The 23,033-nt window shown below is 33.6% G+C and overlaps 1 protein-coding gene across 2 annotated transcripts; it reads right to left on the bottom strand.

Annotated features, from left to right (window-relative positions):
* Positions 1–1,170: 1,170 nt before the first annotated feature.
* LOC128232286 (bcl-2-like protein 1) lies at positions 1,171–15,383 on the bottom strand. Of its 2 annotated transcripts, XM_052945770.1 has the most exons (6): positions 14,719–15,383; positions 13,816–13,866; positions 12,113–12,187; positions 9,875–9,898; positions 9,134–9,209; positions 1,171–2,837 (listed from the first exon to the last, which is right to left on the bottom strand). In XM_052945770.1, the coding sequence occupies exons 1-6, from the start codon at positions 15,244–15,246 to the stop codon at positions 2,833–2,835; spliced, it is 759 nt and encodes a 252-aa protein (XP_052801730.1). In that variant the 5' UTR covers positions 15,247–15,383; the 3' UTR covers positions 1,171–2,832. The 2 variants fall into 2 exon arrangements, with proteins under 2 accessions (XP_052801730.1, XP_052801737.1); XM_052945777.1 differs by lacking the exon at positions 9,875–9,898 and having other exon boundaries at positions 14,719–15,382.
* Between the last annotated feature and the right edge of the window lie 7,650 nt (positions 15,384–23,033).

Raw genomic sequence — 23,033 nt, 5'->3', positions numbered from 1 at the left:
ATTATTCTAGATGAAGAGGAAAATTCGAAGAATACTAAACGTGCAGTAGGCCGTGGGATCAACTTTCTGTAATGCAAAAAAGTGGTGAAGCGCTGAAGAAAAATTGTCTTGATAATCTGAAATATTGGATTTTAAAACGTGTGATAGAAAAACGCAAAATTGACATACATACAAGATATTCCCATCTAGCAATGACACTTACTAATGGAATTTTATGTACATGCACATGTAGTAAGGTGACGGAATAGCTAATACCCCTTAACGTTATCTTGTTTACTGCGATATATTGATAATTGAGTCTTTCTTGGTTTTAAATGGCATTTTGTATTTCAAACAAACATTTGATCTCTTGCAATTGTTTCGGTACAATAAAGTAATTGTGAGTGTTACCAAAATGACCATTAAATAACTGTATACATGTTCTGTTGAATCAATTAATTGTATCGGCAATATTGGTATACAACAAAATATTCTTTTGCGTATATTTTTTATAACAATGTGTTCACTGATTTGTTTGTACGTTGTTGCGTGTCTGAGAACGAGTGTGATGATTCGTGTTTTGGGGAAAGTCATAATATGGTCTTCATTAGCTCTATAACAAATTTATCTTTTGAAAACCAGATTTGGCGTTTACAGTTATTAATGTATTTAATATCCATATATTTGTTTTTAAATGGTGCCGGAGTTCACAGTCTATTTTAACCAAGGTGAAGCTTATCTTTTGTTCATTCTATCGCGGAACCTTGGCAATAAAGCCAAATTTGGATCCCAAGTGGCCCCGTATAATGTTGGTATCATTTGAACAGGCTTTGCTTGCAAACGTAAAGAACGAGATTGAAAAATAAATGACCGAAGAAATAACTAAATATACAGTTATTGTAATGTGTGGTTTTGTGGCTTTTTACTAACCCACATTTCATACATAATTGTCTAGGACCATACAAGTGGGGTTTGTGATTCAATTCCATTTGGGATTTAACCGTCTGTGTTTGAAAACACATGTTCAGCTAGAAGGCACACGTTGTTTCTGACACGGGTTATGCCTAAAATGCAGGGGAAAAAATTCTCGGTAAGTGAATGGTATTTGGATTAAATTTCGGATTCAAAGACGTACTCAAATTTATGTATTCGTTCTCGAAAGCCATAAATGAAAAATATGTCAACATGAAAAAGTGTTAATTAATTTATTTACAACTATGACGGTAAGGAGTACCCAACAACCATATACAATAATACATTGACGAAGTTAAATAAAAAAAACGTTACAAATGTAAACTGCAGGTCATACACCCCTTAATATTTTCCAATATATTCTACTTTAATTCATTCACACGTAAAAAATAGTTATATTTATAGTTTGATCAATATATTGATGAGTTTAGACTCTTTTTTAAATAGCCAGTCTACAATCATAATTGAGTGTTTGCGAATAAATTAAAAAAGGATCACTTTGATCACTGAAATTCACTTATTTACGAAAATGATGTACTTAATGATGTTTTTTAATTCATTTTACACGATTCTACAATAATTCCTGCAATTAAGCACATTGTGGCCATGATTACAAACAGTCTCAGGTCTGAGTACAGTGCTCAGAAAAGCAAAACAATTAAGGGACTAAACGTCATTTAAATAATATTATATGTATATAGTATCCTTAGAATGTGAAAAACGTCGTTGCGGTAATATATTCAACTGTTTTCACCACCATTGCTATGCGAATAAAAAGTGAGAGAGTTGCAGTTTTTTTTAATCTTGGCTCTTAACGCAGACTGGAGACGGTTCGTTCTCAAGGCCCCATGATGACCCCTATTAACATTCGTACTTACACAGCAAATGTTAATACATGAAGGCGGCATGTAACCTTTAAGGCATCTGCAGAAAGAATGTGTCGTTTTATAACTTAAGAATATGCCTGATGAAAGCGATTATACATGGACCAGCTGAACACGTAATAATTTACAAATATACTCTCCGAGTGGTAAACAATGATCAGATACATATATATACCACATAAAATATACAATGTACATAGAAAAAAAAACATTCAAGAACAACAAACAAACAAAAACGAAAATATTGTATGAAACGGCACACCATATTTTGAACAAACTACAGCACAACGAAAGTGAACTAGTTCTGATTAATTACGTCCTGTACAATAACACAAACACATTGTCCCAAAATCTCGAAACCTTTACACCAGTAAAAAGCTAAGCTCATTATTTTTGTTTTGGAGTAAATATGCATTAATAACATTCTTAAGAGTTTAAGAAAATTATCTTCATGATATTTAAGTAACTTATTTTCATTTCGTAATAATCAGGATGAAGCAAGACATTTGTCTTGACGATATATGCTACTAAAGCTTGTGACGTTTAAGAACTGTTAGGACAGACAAATCTGGGGCCTCACATGGCACTAGCATACAAAAGATATATAATGCATACCAACAAAACATCAAATAAATGTGAACTTCGTCACGCAGAGTAAAAGAACGCAATTACAAGTAATATTTGCAATACAAGGCTTACGTATACATAAAACAATAATAAAATAGAAAAATGTTTGAAGTTAAATAATTTGAGACCTAACAAAATATAAATTACAAATTCTTTAATGTGTTATGTTTAGCACTGTGAGATATAATCTATTTAATTATATTCATCATCACATGGCAAAATATTCCTCGCATCCATGCTACGACCTTTTTCCTTGTTTATTTAAACCGCAGCAATTTCCGCTAGGACATTATAAACACAACGTCTGAATTCCAGTGTCAAATTGGAGATATACTATGGAAAGTATTGGCGTCGTCGTGAGCAGGGAGCACTATCCTGAAAAGAACAAACAAAAATCATGTAATTAACAACCTTATCTATTAATATTTAAGATGAATGCGAATTTATTCAAACGTTTTTTTGCGACATGCATATCTTCAATATCGAATATAAGGGTCCACCGAGGTTGTGCATTGCAAATCTCACACCGAATGAGGCATGTTAATCTTCGACAGAAAACGAAATACTTGTAATATGTATATATAGTGTTTTGATAAAACAATTAAAAGTCCATATTTATTGAACCGCGTTCAGTTTTAATCAAAATGACTGCAAAAAAGGACCCGAAGGTTACATGGTTTCTTGCCCCGGAATGGAGACATCATTTTAAAAAAAAGTCGCATTTATATCAATGATTTTGTGCCAATCCTAGCATTTGAGCACAATAAAGAATTTCAATTACTTATACTTGTTATGAATTCAACAAAAAAGCCAGTAAAAATATTTTGAAAGATGTTAGTGTATGAATCACTGCAGCACTCAGTGAGCAGTCCTAGAATGATACGAAATCAGAAATCAATTTGAAAGTGACCGCAAGTTGTGTTTTTTTTTCTAAAATTGGGATTGGTTTGAACTTGCAAAAGAAAACCGCTTAAAGTTGGTTTTGTTTTAATGTTTTTTATTGTTCAAACTGTGTCGACAGAAAATCACGACTCTAAAGAAAAGCTTTTTTAATATTTGAAGATATTTATTAATTAACACTTCAATTGTTTTAGAATATATGTCCTACAAGAAAGTACATTGAAATGTTTTACCAAAGATTGTAGCGTGACTGATTCCATTTGTAGAACTCTGAGCATTTCCCGTTGCTTAGAACAAATACATTTGATTATTTAAAATTTATAGGCTTGCAATTCATTACTTTTTACAATATAAATAAGAATTTTGTTATAAGTCTGGATCCATATTATAAACGATATTGCAATTCGCCGCTTTTGCGACTTGCTACACGTCGACGTTGGTGTGTAAGCAATTATAGATCCATTGACATCTCGCATTACGTGTGCTTACTTTGAGACGCGGTAAAGATCAGACAAATGCTATTTTAGAATGCTTGTTTACTTGTCATTAGGTATTAAGAATAAACCCTTTATCGATTGATTTAATGTTTAATGTACCACGTTTTATGGTATCTAATCAACGTAACCGAACGGCATTTTTGAGAATTTGTTTCGTCAGTATTAATGGTAACAAACTTCCAAAAACCTGTATTTATTTCTGTTTGTATAATTTAAACTATGTTTGAAGAAGTTGACGACTCCTTTAGACACAGGGGAGTTTACAAGGAATCGGGAAAAACACATTCATATTCCAGCATTTTGTTTAAGAACTACGATGCTGGAGTGGACATTCTGTAGAAACGATGATGATATTTAAGATACAAGCGCCATTATTTAAGAACGCTTTTTCCCAGTTGCATGTCGTCAATTTCTAATTCATTAATCAAACGAGATTGTGCAATGCAAGTCTCACACCGAATAATGAGTGATACACTTGGCAAGAAAAGTAACCATTGTACTATGTTTATATAGCTTTTTTTATTAAACAAATAAAAGTCCATGTTTTTGCACCGCGTTCAGTTTAACCAAGTCGACAATATTTAGCGAAATGAAGGTTCCATGGTTTCTTTCCTCCGGTGAAGGGATAAAATTATTAAATAAGTCGCATTAATATTAATTATTGTAAGCACATCATGGGGTTAGAACACGATAAAGCATTTGAAATAGTTCATAACGATTTATGTTATAGATATGTTCCTTTTACAAAAAGATAAATAATGTATTAAATATGAATTGAAGAAAAAAATGATTTTTGAATTGGCATGTGTGAACCGCTGCAGCACTCAAAAAAAACACTTGAACAATAAGGGATACAGTTACATTAGACTTTTGTGATAATAAATTCAAAGCCATTAAATAAACTTAAATGGACATTTACCTAGTTCTGCATATTATAAGTTATCCTGTGTTAAAGGCCGTTCTTTGGTTCCCAACATTCAGAGCGAAAAATAGTATCCCCCTTCGAAGAAGGTAGTATGGAATACTAAGGCAGTTTACAATAACAGTCAACAAAACGTTAAGGTGCATCTCCATCTCTTTAGCGACTAAATTGTACTTTATGTGTCACAATTTCAAATATCTTCTGTAATGATTAAACATTTCAAATCAGATTTCTTTTGCATAAACAGAGACTAATTTTAAAGGAAAAAATCTAAAAATTCACTATATCCTGTTGATACATGATAACATTTATGACTTTATCCTGTTTTGTATGAATACATATATGACTTTAACTAATTACTTTATCAATACATTTATGACTCTATCTTATTACGGTATGGTTATATTTATGACTTTATTCTATAAATTTAATAACAGATCGATGACTTTATCCAAGAAGTGAAGAAATACATGTATGACAGTATCCTATTACTTTATGAACAAATTTATGACTACTTCCTGTTACTTCCTTAAAACATTTATGGTATTTCCCGTTCACTTTATGAATACATTTGTTTTTAATTTATCCTGTTACTTCAATACTATTTAATGACTTTACCCTATAGTTCCATGAATACATATATGACTTTATCCTGTTAAAATATCAAAACATTTACGAATTTTTCCTGTTGCTTTAAGAATACATTGATGACTTCATCCTTTTAATTCAAAAATGATTTTATGCCTTACCCTATTACTTAATGAATGCATGTATGACTTTATCCTATTACTTCATGAATACCTTTATGGCTTTATCTTATTACGACATGAATACATTTATGACTTTGTTATATTTCTTTATGAATACATTAATGGCTTTACCCTATTACTTCATGAATTCATTTAATATGACTTAACCCCATTGCTTCATGGATACATTTATGACTTAACCCCATTGCTTCATGGATACATTTATGACTTTATCACAATGCTTCAAGGGTACATATATGACTTTAACCTATTACTTTATGAATACATTTATAATTTCATCTTATTAGGTTATGAATATATTGATGACTTTATCCTATCAATTCAATAATACATCGATGACTCTACTCTATAAGTCCAGGAAAACATGTATGACAATATCCTATTACTCCTTAAACAAATTTATGACTATTTCCTGTTACTTCCTGAAAACATTTATGGTATTTCCCTTTCATCTCATGAATACTTTTTTTTTTACTTTATCCTGTCACTTCAATAATATTTTATAACTCTACCCTATAACTGCATTTATGGCTTTATCTGTTATTGTAGCAATACATTTATAAATTTATCCTTTTGCTTAAAGAATGCATTGATGACTTAATCCTTTAACTTTAAGAATGAATTTATGACTTTACCTTATTACTTTATGAGAGCATGTATGATTTTATCCTGTTACTTCAAGAATGCATTTATTACTTTATCCTATTACTTCTTGAGTACATTTATGACTGTATCCTCTTACGTCATAAATACATTCATGATTATATCCTATTGCTTCAAGAATACACAAATGACTTCATCCTATTACTTCTTGAATGCATTAATGATTTTACCGTATTGCTTCAAATACATAAATGACTTTATCCTATTACTTCGCGAATACATTTATTAATTTATCCTATTGCTTCATGAATACATTTATGACTTTATCCTAGTATTTCATGAATACATTAATGACTTTATCCTATTGCTTCATGAATACATTTATGACTTTATCCTGTAACTTCATGAATATATTTATGTTGTTTTTTTTATCTTATTACTTCATAAACACATTTATGATTTTACCCTATTGCTTCATGAATACATTTATGGCTTTATCCTATTGCTTCATGGATACATTTATGACTTTATCCTATTACTTCATGAATACATTGATGACTTTTTCCTATTACTTCATGAATTCATTGATGACTTTATGTTATTACTTCATGAATACATTCATGTTTATACGCTATTGCTTCAAGAATACATAAATGACTTTTTCATGTTACTTCATGAGAACATATATGACTTTATCCTATTGCTTCAAGAATACATAAATGACTTTATCCTATTACTTCATGAGAACATTTATGACTTTATCCTATTACTTCATACTCATTTATGTTTTTATCTTATTACTTCATGAATACATTCATGATTTTACCCTATTGCTTCAAGAATACATAAATGACTTTTTCATGTTACTTCATAAATACATTGATGACTTTACATTTAATGATAATAATGATAATACTAACAATCATCCTTTTGCGTCCTGCACCACTTACTTCCTTTCGCTGTGTTAGTACGTAAAAGTCACGACATTCATTGCATTTTTATAACAGACGTTCTATTAGATTTTTTTTATTTTATTTTTATTTTTCAGTGAACGTATTCTCAAGTCTCATCTTGAATTAGTTTGTTTCATTTTCGTGCGTATTAAATTCTAATATATTTTTATTAAAAGTTTTAAGTTGGTTTCGTTAAGGCGATTTTCTTCAATTTTCATATTGTGTTTGGAAAAATTCAAGACCTCTACAATTGTTATAGATTGTTTTTGTGACTCGTAGATCGATTGACCTCTCGCATTACGCGATTGAGGTCAGAAAGATGTTATTTAAGAACGCTTGTTTGTGTGTAATTAGGTATAAAGTATAATTCCTTTAGCGATTAATTCAATGTTAAATGTACTATGCTAGATAGAATCTAACCACCGTAACCGCTCGACATTTCCCTGAATTCGTTCATCGGTACTAATGATAACAAACTTTCAAAAACCTGTAGTTATTGTTTTTCTTAATAATTAAAACTGCGAATTGAATAAACTGGCGACTCTTACATGGGAGTGTACAACGAATCGGGGAAAGAAATTTTTCAACCAACATCTTGTATAAGATCAGCGATGTTGGAGAAGGCATTCATATGTTTAACTTGATTATGTAGAAACTATTACGATATGAACGATATACGCGACATTATTTAAGAATGCTTTTTGTGAATTGCATGTCGTCAATTTCGAAAATATGGATCCATTGCGCAATGCAAGTATCATACCGTATGAGGCGTGATACAATTCGCCGAAAATGCATGAACATGGCTGATTTGATTATTATTAATCAACTTTTACGTATTTGGCGAGATACAGAGACAATTGCGGTACCAATACCAGACAATTAAGACAATACATGCCAGAACTCGCTCAATATCGACAAACTCGGCCAATATCAACAAAACTCGTCTAATATGAGTTTCTTCCGTTTTGATTGGCTAAAAACTCGCCTAATATAGGATTTGAGAAATGGGCCATTTTCATTGGCTGTCGAAACTCGCCTAATATGAGAAATATGCCGGAAATTATTTTTAAAGGTAGCCATTTTGTTTTCCGGCTGTTTTGAAAAGTTTGTGCTTCGTATAAACCTGGAATACTTGAACCAATTGAATGATTGAACCACCTAGTACGCTTTGGTATTACAATTGTATTTAACACGTTTGTGGATTTTACGACTATGACGATTTTGTACACCGACAAAATGGACGACGAAGGTGAAACATTGGACGTTTTGGCAACCGATTTACGAAATTAAGACAAAAATACATGCTTCCTTACAATGTACCGTGCTTTATTCATAAGTGCGTGCAATGTCACTTTAAGGATGCATGCCAAAATCAGCAAAGTCAAGTTTTGAAAAGCAGACACCATGAATGGTTAAGGGATAAATACGGCTTCAATGTGAACTAAAGGTAAGTTATAAGAATGTTTTTAACCAAATTGGTAATAGTTAATTAATTAATTAAATACTTACTAATTAGGTGATTTTATATTGGCCCGGTTATTTGTCCTCGGTCAGCTGTATTTGTTGGGCTCATGCAAATACAGCTAACCTCGGAAAAATAACTTGGCCAATATGAAATCACCTTATTATTATAATAAATGCCATGTTTAAATTTACCGCGTTCAGTTTTAAACAAGGTGACTGCTTTTAGCGAAACGAAGGTTTCATGATTTCTATGCTACGAAGAGGAGATAGCATTATGTAATAAGTCGCATTATTAAATTATGAATTGATGCAAATCCTGGAAATTGAACTCAACAAAGCAATTGAAATATTTCATAGAGATTTGTGAATTAGGTATGTTTCTTTACAAAAAGAAAAATAATGTATTTTATGATTTAAAAAAATAAATTATTTAAAAAAGAGCATGTGTGAACCGCTGCGGCACTCAATATAAAATACTAGAAGGATACAGAATAAATTTGAATATGGCTATTGTAACAATAAATTGATAGGCATTTAATAAACTAAAATGAATATTTACCTGGACGGATGCTATTAAGTACCATGTTAAATCTACGTTGCGCCTCGATGGTGTCCAACCTTTTGGAATAGAATCCCTGCAATACTATTGAGTATAAGCAAACACTCAAACATGCACATTAAAAGAATACAGATAACACTTAAACATATATTGTAATAAAATCTCTAATAAAATAAATAAAAATAGTTACATGTGTCTATAGAACAGATTCTTAACCTTATTCTTTATGGCGACTAGAAATGCAAATTATAGGTGATCCTGTGTTAAAGCTGCACTCTCACAGATATACCATTTTTACAACTTTTTTATTTTTTGTCTTGGAGAGAGCAAATTTTTGCGTAAATATCTGCAAACCAATAATATAAGTTTGCTGACAAAAATCAGATCGTAGATTTTCATATTTCCGTTCGAAAATTAATGTTTTATGGCTTAAATATGTACGTATGTAAAAACTTTCAGCTCTCGCAGTAAACTTATGACGCAAAAACTTCTACGATATTTTAAATTAAGGAAAACTTTCTCTAAATTTGTTAATGGTCATTATAATCTCATATCAAAGTACAATAGTAATCTAAATCGCTCATTGTTGATAGTATTGCTCATCCCGATTTTTATGGTGATGTTTTAAAGAAAATTCGTAAAATTAAGTTTCCAGCAGGCAGTTGGACAGATAGACTTAATGAATTACTTGGATTTTATTTAAACCGTGGATATTAAGGCAATATTTTGAAGAGCACTTGCCTTCTTGTATTTGAAGATGAATACCTGAAACAAAATATCGGGTTGAATATAGCATCCTTTCATAACTAAACTTTCAGTGCTTTGATTTTTATGAAAAATTTGCTAATTCATGTTATCTTTAAAACCGTTTTTGGAGGACACGTGTTGACTGACTCCGAGTGTTTTGGCTGTGACTTAAATTTCTTCAAATATTTTACGTTTTCAAATCATTTGGAAGGAGAGAATAGCATAATTATATAATAGTCGCTTTTATTTTTAATAATGTTTTTCTTTATTTGTTCCCAGTTTTAGTACAATGATGCTTTTTATTATGAAACTCTATGATCACACAGTTTTAAACCTTTTAAGGCAGACTGTGTGTGAAGCTTTTGGTTTCTAACGATGATTGCATCGTATCTTTGAAAAGTATTTGCATTAGGTGCTCTGAATTGTTTCCCTCCGTCTGCGGATAGAGTTGGGACCTCTAATCATTGTTCAAGTACTTGGGGTTTACCTTTTCGTTTTGTTTTGTTTTATTGATAATGCATACTTTGATAAGATTTATCTTTTGCGTTTTATCTTTATTAAGAATTGTTGGGATAAGAGTGAGGTTTGTGCACATAAACTGGTTTAAACACCCAGTAAATTTACATTATACTGACCGTTCCAAGGCGGTACCTAACAATTCTTGATAAACATACCAATTATATATATATATATATATATATATATATATATATATATATATATATATATATATATATATATATATATATATATATATATATAGTATTTATGCACTGTGCTGTTTGTAGAGTTGTGTGCTGTTCTATGTTTCTTGTGAATTTGTGTTCTATGTCTTTGGCGTTGCCCATTGCCACTAAACCGGGTTTATGTTTAAACTTTTTGCTACTAAGCATGTTTCTGTAGCTTTTTGCATATATATTAAACCGTTACTAACGGTTTAAGGAAAATGCATAAAACATCAATTTTTGAACTTAAATATAAAAAGCTGCGATCTAATTTTTTGTCAGCAGTCTTATTTGACTAGTTTTCATGGATTTTCGCAAAAATTTGCTCGTTCCAAGACAAAAAATAATAAAAAAAATTGTCAAAACGGTCAATCTGTGAGAGTGCAGCTTTAAGTCCAGTCTTTGTTTACCAAGATTCAAAGCGAAAATCGAGTAGCGGTATGCCCCCTTCAAAGAAGCTGGGATAATATAAAGTACCAAGTCATTTTATAATAAAAGTCATTACACACCTGAGTTGCACCTCAATATCTAGCAAGTAAATTGTACTTAAGTGTTAAAATTTCAAATATATCTTCGATATCTTCATTACGAAACGCGATTGAGGTCAGAAAGATGTGATTTAAGAACGCTTGTTTGTGTGTAATTAGGTTTAACATATAATCCCTTTAGCGATTAATTCAATGTTAAATGTACTATGCTAGATAGAATCTAACCACCGTAACCGCTCGACATTTCCCTGAATTCGTTAATCGGTACTAATGATAACAAACTTTCGAAAACCTGTAGTTATTGTTTTTCTTTATTATTTAAACTGCACATTGAATAAACTGGCGACTCTTACATGGGAGTGTACAACGAATCGGGGAAAAAGAATTTCAACCAACAACTTGTATCAGATCAGCGATGTTGGAGTAGGCATTCATATGTTTAACCTGATTCTGTAGGAACTATTACGATATTCGGGATATACGCGATATTATTTAAGAATGCTTTTTGTGACTTGCATGTCGTCAATTTCGAAAATATGGTTCCATTGAGCATTGCAAGTATCATACCGTATGAGGCGTGATACAATTCGCCGAAAATGCATGAACATGGCTGATTTGATTTATATAATAAAAGCCATGTTTAAATTAACTGCGTTCAGTTTTAAACAAGGCGACTACTTTTAGCGAAACGAAGGTTCCATGGTTTCTATGCTACGAAGAGGAGATAACATTATGTAATAAGTCGCATTATTATTAATAATGAAATTGTGCAAATCCTGGAAATTGAACTCAACAAAGCAATTGAAATATTTCATAGAGATTTGTGAATTAGGTATGTTTCTTTACAAAAAGAAAAATAATGTAATTTATGATTTAAAAAAATAAATCAATTAAAGAAGGGCATGTGTGAACCGCTGCGGCACTCAATATAAAATACTAGAAGGAAACAGAATAAATTTGAATATGGCTATTGTAACAATAAATTGATAGGCATTTAATCAACTGAAATGAATCTTTACCTTCATGATGCTATCTAATAAAATGTTTAATCTACGTTGCGCCTCGCTGGTGTCCATCCTTTTGGAGTAGCGTTCCTGCAATGCTATTGAGTATAAGCAAACACTCAAACATGCACATTATAAGAATATAGATAACACTCAAACATATATTATAATGAAATCTGTAATAAAATAAATAAAAATAGTTACATGTGTCTATAGGACAGATTCTTAAACTTATTCTTTATGGCGACTAGATATGCAAATTATAGGTGATCCTAGGTGATCCTGTGTTAAGGCCGGTCTTTGGTTACCAAGATTCAAAGCGAAAAATGCGTCTGCCCCCTTCAAAGAAGCGGGGGTATTATAAAGTACCAAATCATTTTATAATAAAAGTCACCACACACCTGAGTTGCACCTCAGTATCTAGCAAGTAAATTGTACTTAAGTGTTAAAACTTCAAATATATCTTTTATAATGATAAAACAGCTCAAATCAAATTCCTGTTGCATAAACAGAGACTAAATGTGAAAAACAAAATCACTGTATCCTTTTTATACATAATAACATTAATGACTTCATCCTGTTACTTTATGAAAACATTTATGACTTTATCCTGTTACTTTATGAAAACATTTATGACTTTATCCTGTTACTTTATGAAAACATTTATGACTTCATCCTGTTACTTTATGAAAACATTTATGACTTCATCCTGTTACTTTATGAAAACATTTATGACTTTATCCTGTTACTTTATGAAAACATTTATGACTTCATCCTGTTACTTTATGAAAACATTTATGACTTTATCCTGTTACTTTATGAAAACATTTATGACTTCATCCTGTTACTTTATGAAAACATTTATGACTTCATCCTGTTATTTTATGAAAACATTTATGACTTTATCCTGTTACTTTATGAAAACAATTATGACTTTATCCTGTTACTTTATGAAAACATTTATGACTTCATCCTGTTACTTTATGAAAACATTTATGACTTCATCCTGTTACTTTATGAAAACATTTATGACTTTATCCTCTTACTTTATGAAAACATTTATAACTTTATCCTGTTGCTTGATTAATACAAAGATTACTTTATCCTCTTGCTTCATGAATACTGTATAACCTCATCCTATTACTTCATAAAAACATTTATGAGTTTATCCTCGAACTTCATGAAAACATTTTTGAATTTATCCTGTTGCTTCATTAATTCATAGCTGATTTTATCCTGTTGCTTCTTGAATACGTATGACTTTATCATGTTGCTTCAAAAATTCTGTATGACTTTATCCTGTTGCTTAGTGAATATTGTATGACTTTATCCTATTGCTTCATGAATACATATATGACTTTATCCTTTAACTTGTATGAATACTGTATGACTACTCTTTAATACTCTATGACTTTATCCTCTCACTTCATAAATAATGTATGACCTTATTACCTGTCACGTCATGTCAGGTTGTAAGGTAGTAAACATAAGTACAGGTAGTAGAAAGGAAACATATGTTAGCATTTTAAGCTATAATGAGTCGGTTCAAATTTTAATCAATATCTTTAAAGACATTTTTAAACTAATTTATAAGTATGCCAACAGTTATGGTAAAATGTTTGATAAAGAGCAGACACTTATTACAGTAGACGATGACTGCTCCCACGCCCCCCACAACAACCAGCCAGTTCTGTCATAAGTAATCGAAAAGTATTTACCTTAAATTGTTTGAGCTCAATAATAAAATCTGTCCATATGGAGAAGCTTCCCTGAAATATTGTCGATTATAAGCACACATTAATCATGCACATTATACAAATAAAGATTGCATTCAAACATATATAATGGAACATTCTTAAATAAAAGTAGATACATGTGTCTATATTCTTAATGGCGACTAGATACGCAATTAAAAAGCGGTCCAATGTTTAAGCCGGTCTTCGGTTACCAACATTCAGTGCGAAAAGTATGCCTCCAACGGAAAAGCGGGTATATTATTAAGTACCAAGCCATTTAAAATAAAATTAAACAAAACAATTGACGCGCTCCTTTTAATAAAGCATGCAAATTGTACTTAATGTGGTACAATTTCAAATGTATCATTTATAATGATTAAACTGCTCCAATCAGATTTATTTTGCTATAACCGAGACTAAATGTTAAAATAATAATAAAAAATCACAGTTTACCATGATACATGAAAACATTTATTAGTTTACCTATTTTGTCATGTATAACTTTATCCTGATGTTTCATAAATACGATTAAGACTTTACCTTGTTACTTTATAAATACATTTATGACTTCATCCTGTTATTTTAAAAGGCTTCTCAAATCCACGACCAACAGAGACACACACACACACACACACACTGCACTGCGAAACGGGGCATTACACGTTTAAGACAAAAATTACAGGCACTGCGAGGAAATAGATGTTGCCAGATTAAGCTATAAATAAGTCGTTTTCTAATGTAATCAATTTTCTTTAATGACTAAATGAAACTTATCCAATATAGTATGGCAAAATATGTGGTAAACTTGTCGATAAAAAGCAAACTGCTACCCTTTCCTCCCCAACCTCGCCAAATCCGTTTTCCGAGTGTATAAAATATACAGACCCATCCGCCATGTTCTTTCATCCATGTCTCTAGTTTTTCGTTGATGTACCAGCTTGTTATGCATTGAATACTTTTCACTTCAGAAATATAGCCTTTTTCTGCACACCTTGTTGCCAATACTCCACTGAGGATCAACAAACCCACGATTCCCATCCAGTCAGTTTCCTTTTCAAATAAGTTATCGGCTTCTTCCAAAAATGTAATCTGAACTGTTGCTTTATTTGGTTTGATGTTCGCAGTATCTATGTCAAATCGCTTTTCAAAATCGTTTAGATATAAATCACACACTTTTCTCGTGAACTTTAACTCTCGCTGACATGGAGCTTTATTTTCAGGCACTGAGAACATTTTGGTGTCGTCGCAATTATCGCAATGCGTAATCACCTCCGTCTCTAGTTTCGATTTGCACCTTTGACAATATACCGTCGGCCATTTTGAAAAACTTTCAAAGTCGAAGCCTAACTCTTGAAGTTTGTAACTCAGATAGTCTTGTGTTATTAATTCCGTCATAGACTCAAAATCCGACATTGTTTACACTTATGTAATGATTAGTATGTTCATCACATGTTATAAACGAATAAAACACCTTTGCTGCTTCATAAACTGTTTGAATAAAAGAGATTAAAAAACGTCTTCCTTGTTACCTCTATCTGAAATGCACATCTATAAATAGAATCATGTTTAACACGCAATATCTTTTTATATCGCAAGGGCAATATTTTCGGTTTGAACGGATATTTATAAATCCATGAAATAATACATACCTACTGAGTGAACCTGTTTACTTTTTAAAATCAAAGCGCGAATGCGCTGAAAGACTATCTGCAGGCAAATATGTGAGTTGCAAATTTTATTTGAACAATTGGAATAGATGAAGGACACATAAATAAAAGTGAAAACTGTGCCGAGGGTCAAGAGAGCTTGTGCCCAGATTGGGCGAGGAAACAAACATATCTAGATATCTATTTTATGGCGTCTGGTGTCATTTTGTATATGTAAAAGTCACTTGTTCACGTATTAAACGTCCCAACCCCCGCCCCCCCCCCCCCATCCCCATGTATTTCATGTTACAATGCATGCCCCTTTCAATCGTTTCTTAAGGTTTTTCGTTGATTTAATTAAATATCATACGATAGGAAAGTATAATGCATCATATATACCATTTCCTTTTATGAACATACACGTTTTGTTTAGGGAAATTGTTTGTTTAAAACCAACATGAGCAATAATTCCCTTCAAAATGAACAGCTTATCACTTCATGCGACGTATCCCCATTACCCATGTATTTGAAGTTATAATGCATGCCCCTTTCAATCGTTTCTAAAGTTGTTTCGGTGCTTTGATTATATATCATACGTTAGGCAAGTTAATGAACATACACGTTTAAATTGTTTAAGTAAAATGATTTGATTTTACGAACAACTTTGGCAATAATTCCTTTCAAAATGCAGAGCTTATTAGATGGTCGTTTTCCCGTGGTGAGGACAAACAAGTGGTCAGTTAATGTATGTAGAAAATATCGGTCAGTTAATGTAGTTGAAACTATTTTTAGATTATCGGAACTTGTCTGTTCTAAGAATGAGAATATGATTGTATTTTTTAAAGTTTATTGATAAATTTACTGTTATTTATGTTTTATGTAAGTATCTGTGTAGAAATAGTACTACTGCTGTTATGAATGTTTCGTACTCTTTGGATGTTTTACAGGTTTAATCCGAACTACTTTGCTTCACCAAACATATGCATGACTCACTGTCGTATCAGGGCATGTGTGCTTATATAAATTGAAAGCCTAATGTCTAAAACTATGCCAAAAATACACCGGAACGAAGCTTTTATGCAAAAAAATAAAAACATCTCATTAGAAATGTAAACGCCTAAAATCATAGAATGAATAGTCTCTTGTTATTGTGTGGCAGGTAAATTATTGTATTTGAAGCATTAGCAACGCGAAACCTGAGATACAACTATTTTGACACTCAAACAATCATTTTTGTTTCTTATCTCATAAAAGTAAAATAAATAATGCACCATTAAAAATAGCCGTGCTTCAGGGTCACGTCAGGTTATAATAACAAACCCTGCAGACGATGGGACACTTGTGGTCGGTAATAATTTCTGGAACATCATGGGCTAAACTTAGAGTGAATATCATTATGTTACCTTCCTACCAGAGCCTCAATTATTTTGACCCACATTAATCTGATAATATTGCGATCTAAAAATAGTTATATTCTGCTAAATATAATTCCCGGGATACACAATTACAGCGCGAAAATAGCCGAACAAGCAAAAACTCATACTCGGACTGCAATACAACCAATCTATTTTTATGGTTACGACGTCATTCTCTAGTTTGTATGCCAAAACTCCACACTTTTCTCAATGGTTGTTAAATATCATTATTTGCAAAAATTGAAAAAAAGAATTGTAATCGGATGTTCAATCAAAAATAAAATAGGGCAAATCACATCAGCTGATAAACTAATGACAACCTGCAAACGAATGAACTAATGAAGATTTCAACTTCGAATTACAATTATTCTCAAGCATATCCTAAGGTTTTTAAGTAATTCTTTCGTTCGAAGGTTGCTTGAGAAGATTTTAGTGATTGATACATCCTTTTTTTGATACAACATATTATATAACCCTCTTACTTCACCTTCACTGCAATGTAACATGTTGCATGTAAATGGCGGCGTTTGCTTTATTAGTCAGGTTCTAAGTTACCAAAAAATAATTGAACATACAAATCGAGATAAACCTTAAGCATGTTAACCTTAAGCAATTTCGAGACCTAGGGTAAGAAGGTATCGTATTATTCAGAGAAATTTGTGCAATCAATATTGCATCCGTTTGCTGAATGAAATATTACACACTATATATCACATATAATGGTGTAAAAGGGTACACACTATATACCACGTGCAATGGTGTTGAAGGGAACACGTTATATATCAAATAAAATGGTGTAGAAGAGATATCGCTATATACCACTTGTTATGGTGTAGAAGGGTACACGCTATATACCACGTGTAATGGTGTAGAAGGCTACAAGCTATATACCACGTGTAAAGACGTAGAAGGATACACACTGTATACAACGTGTAATGGTGTAGAAGGCTACAAGCTATATACCTCGTGTAAAGGCGTAGAAGGATACACACTGTATACAACGTGTAATGGTGTAGAAGGATACACACTGTATACCACGTGTATTTGTGTAAAAGGGTACACGCTATATTCCACGTGTAATGGTGTAGAAGGGTGCACGCTATAAACCACGAGTAATAGTGTAGAAGGATACACGCTATATACCACATGTATTGGTGTAGAAGAATACACACTGTATACCAGGTGTATTGGTGTAAAAGGGTACACGCTATAAACCCCGTGCAATGGTGTAGAAGGATACACGTTATATACCACGTGCATTGGTATAAAAGGATACACGCTATATAGCACGTGTAATGGCGTAGAAGAGGTACAAGCTATTTACCACGTGTACTGGTGTAGAAGGGTATATGCTATATACAAAGTGTTATTGTGTAGAAGGGTACACGCTACGTACCACGTGTAATGGTGTAAAAGGATACACGCTACGTACCACGTGAAATGGTTTAGAAGGGTACTCGCTATATACCACGTGTAATGTTGTAGAAGGGTCTCGCTATATGCCACGTGTAATAGTGTAGAAGTGTACACGCCATATATCACGTGTATTGGTGTAGACGGAAACACACTATATACCACGTGTAATGGTGTAGACGGATACACGCTATATACCACGTGTAATGATGTAGAAGGGTACACGCTATATACCACGTGTAATGATGTAGAAGGGTACACGCAATATAGCACGTGCAATGGTGATGAAGGGAACACGATATATATCACAAAAAAATGGTGTAGAAGAGATCTTGCTATAAACCACTTGTACTAGTGTAGAAGGGTACACGCTATATACCACGTGTAATAGTGTAGAAGTGTACACGCCATATATCACGTGTATTGGTGTAGACGGAAACACACTATATACCACGTGTAATGGTGTAGACGGGTACACGCTATATACCACGTGTAATGATGTAGAAGGGTTCACGCTATATACCACGTGTAATGATGTAGAAGGGTACACGCAATATAGCACGTGCAATGGTGATGAAGGGAACACGATATGTATCACAAAAAAATGGTGTAGAAGAGATCTTGCTATAAACCACTTGTACTAGTGTAGAAGGGTACACGCTATATACCACGTGTAATAGTGTAGAAGGGTACACACTATAAACCACTTTTAATGGTGTAAAGGGGTACACGCTATCGACCACGTGTGATTTTGTAGAAGGGTACACGCTATATGCCAGGTGTAATTGTATAGAAGGATACACGATATATAATGTGTAATGGTGTAGAAGGATATCTGCTATCGACCTAGTGTAATGGTGAAAAACGGTTCACGCGTTAGAAATACGTGTAATGGTATAGAGGATACACACTATATTCCATGTTGTATGGTGTAGAGAGAGGAATACACACTATATACCACGTGTAATGGTGTAGAAGGGTGTACACTATATATCACGTGTACTGGTGAAGAAGAGTACAAGCTATCTACCACGTGTAAAGGTGTAGAAGGATAGTAGCTATATACCACGTTTACTGGTGTAGAAGGGCACAAGCTATATACCACGTGTACTGGTGTAGAAGGGTACAAGCTATATACCACGTGTACAGGTGTAGAAGGGTACAAGCTATATACCACGTGTACTGGTGTAGAAGGGTACAAGCTATATACCACGTGTATTAGTGTAGAAGGGTACACGCTATATACCACGTGTACTGGTGTAGAATGGTACAAGGTATCTACCACGTGTTAAGGTGTAGAAAATTACACGCGATATACCACGTGTACAGGTGTAGAAGGGTCAAGCTATCTACCACGTGTACAGGTGTAGAAGGGTCAAGCTATCTACCACGTGTACAGGTGTAGAAGGGTCAAGCTATCTACCACGTGTACAGGTGTAGAAGGGTCAAGCTATCTACCACGTGTACCGGTGAAGTAGGGGGTACACGTTATATACCACGTGTACTGGTTTAGAAAGGTACACACTTTATACCAGGTGTAATGGTGAAAAAGGGTACAAGCTATATACCACGTGTAATAGTGTAGAAGGGTACACGCTTTATACCACGTGTACTGGTGTAGAAGGGTACAAGCTATCAACCACGTGTTAAGGTGTAGAAGATTACACGCTATATACCACGTGTACTGGTGTAGAAGGGTACAAGCTATCTACCACGTGTAACAGTGTAGAAGGGTACACGCTATAAACAACTTTTAATGGTGTAGGGGGATACACGCTATCCACCACGTGTAATTTTGTAGAAGGGTACACGCTTTATACCAGGTGTAATGGTCTAGAAAGATACACGATATATACCACGTGTAATGGTGTAGAAGGATATCCGCTATCGACCTAGTGTATTGGTGAAGAACGGTTCACGCGTTAGGAATACGTGTAATGGTGTAGAAGGATACACGCTATATACCATGTGTTATGGTGTAGAAAAAGGAATACACACTATATACCACATGTAATGGTGTAGAAATATGTACGCAATATATCACGTGTACTGCTGAAGAAGAGTACAAGCTATATACCACGTATACTGGTGTAGAAGGGTACACGCTATATACCACATGTACTGGTTTAGAAGGGTACAAGTTATCTACCAAGTGTAAACGTATAGAAGATTACATGCTGTATACCACGTGTACAGGTGTAGAAGGGTACAAGATATCTACCACGTGATATGGTGTAGAAGGTTAGTCACTATATAGCACGTATTATGGTGTAGGATGGTACGTGCTGTATACCACGTTTAATAGTGTAGAAGGGTACACGCTATATAACACCTGTACTGGTGTAGAAGGGAACTGCATTCTACAGCGAGTAAGGGTGTAGAAGGGTTCACGCTACATGACATGGGTGATGTTGTAAAGGGGTACACGCTACATAACGCGAGTAATGGTGTAGAAGTGTACATGCTACATACCACGTGTAATGTTGTAGAAGGGTACACGCTATATAGCACGTGTAATGGTGTAGAAGGGTACACGCTATATACCACGTGTAATGTTGTAGAGGGGTACATGCTACATACCACGTATAATGGTGTAGAAGGGTACATGCTACATACCACGTGTAATGGTGTAGAAGGGTACATGCTATATACCACGTGTAATGGTGTAGAAGGGTACATGCTACATACCAGGTGTAATGATGAAAAAGGGTACACGCTATATAGCACACGTAATGGTGTAGACGGGTACACGCTATATAACACATGTTATGATGAAGAAGCTTTTAAGGGTACACGCTATATACCACCTGTAATGGTGTGGAAGGGAACTGCATTCTACCGCGAGTAATGGTGTAGAAGGGTTCACGCTATAAACCTCGAATAATGGTGTATAAAGGAACACGCTACATACCACGTGTGATGTTGTAGAGGGGTACACAAAGATACCAAGATTAATGTTGTAGAGGGGTACACGCAACATAACGCATGTAATTGTGTATAATTGTTCATGCTCCATACCACGTGTGATGGTGTAGAAGGGTACTCGTTATATACCACGTGTAATGGTGTAGAAGGGTACACGCTACATACCACGTGTTATGATGAAGAATGGTACACGCTATATACCTCTTGTAATGATGTAGAAGGGTACACGCTATATACCACGTGTAATGGTGTAGAAGGGATTTCGCTATATACCACGTGTTATGGTGTAGAAGGGTACACGCTATATACCACGTGTTATGGTGTAGAAGTGTGCAATCTACATACCACGTGTAATGGTGTAGAAGGGTACTCGTTATATACCACGTGTAATGATGAAGAATGGTACACGCTATATACCACGTGTAATGATGTAGAAGGGTACACGTTATATACCACGTGTGATGGTGTAGAAGAGTACTCGTTATATACCACGTGTAATGGTGTAGAAGGGATTTCGCTATATACCACGTGTTATGGTGTAGAAGGGTATACGCTACATACCACGTGTAACGGTGTAGAAGGGTACACGTTATATACCACGTGTAATGGTGTAGAAGGGTACTCGTTATATACCACGTGTAACGGTGTAGTCGGATACACGCTATATAGCACGTGTAATGGTGTAGAAGCGTACACTCTACAATCACGTGTAATGGTGTAGTAGGGTACACTCTATATATCACGTGTAATGGTGTAAAAGGGTAAACTCTATAACCACGTATAATATTGTAAAAGGGTACACTCTATAACCACGTGTAATGGTGTAGAAGCGTACACTCCATATACCACGTGTTATGGTGTAGAAGGGTATACGCCAAATAGCACGTGTAATGGTGTAGAAGGGTTCTCGCTATATACCACGTGTAATGGTGTAGAAGGGATCTCGCTATATACCACGTGTAATGATGTAGAAGGGATCTCGCTATATACCACGTGTAATGGTGTAGAAGGGTACACGCTATATACGACGTGTGATGGTGTAGAAGGGAATACGCTATATACGACGTTTTATGGTGTATAAAGGTACACGCTATATGTTAACAGACTGCATTTTATTTTAAACAATGGATGACGCATACGTTTTAATTTTAGACGAAATAAAATGCATTTATAGCTGCTGCAACCATGGGCTATCCGTTGTACATGGATACTGTACTTAATTTGATGGAAAATATATCATTAAGAACCGCTATGTCACGGGAATACAGGTATATAGCTATATTAGTTTTATTATTGCAAAATATAACTCTTTAAAACGTTCAAATCGTTGACAAATGACAAAACATGTATTATACAGGAAGAAACATGGTTAACTATGGCTTTTCGCTTTTTATAATTGCCCAAGTAAAACGCCCTCGGACAATTATTATTTCCACTTAGGCAACTACCAACCAATAGCCATGGGCAGCCATGTATTATTATATTAATAATAACCTTACTACACATGTTTATGATCGGTATGTTTAGCAATTGTTTGATATTTTCAATTCACAGAGTAAATTAGAATACTAAGTTAAGTTTAAAAAGGAGTTTATCTTTAAAAAAAATATATATTGAAACCATTGTTAAAGTCAGAATATTAGAAATCTTTCAAAATTTTATATTAATACATTTTCCAGCCTCTTGATCTTGTTCTGAAGTTCAAGTTATGCCATTACATAAGAAAGGTATTATAAATGAAAAATGAAACTAACTATAGGGCTATAACGCAACTTAGTACTTTGGGGAAACTTTTACACGA

The sequence above is a fragment of the Mya arenaria genome, chromosome 1, assembly GCF_026914265.1.
Source record: "Mya arenaria isolate MELC-2E11 chromosome 1, ASM2691426v1".
Taxonomy (NCBI): domain Eukaryota; kingdom Metazoa; phylum Mollusca; class Bivalvia; order Myida; family Myidae; genus Mya; species Mya arenaria.
This window is presented reverse-complemented; position numbering and strand designations above follow the sequence as displayed.

What these genes read in the sequence shown, in the direction of transcription:
- LOC128232286 (XM_052945770.1), bottom strand. Translation starts at nt 15,246, where the DNA reads ATGTCGGATTTTGAGTCTATGACGGAATTAATAACACAAGACTATCTG. An exon ending in TGAAAGAACATGGCGGATGG is followed by an intron (nt 13,867 to 14,718) that starts GTCTGTATATTT and finishes ACAATATTTCAG; the next exon opens with GGAAGCTTCTCCATATGGAC. An exon ending in TCATCTTCAAATACAAGAAG is followed by an intron (nt 9,210 to 9,874) that starts GCAAGTGCTCTT and finishes ATAGTATTGCAG; the next exon opens with GGATTCTATTCCAAAAGGTT.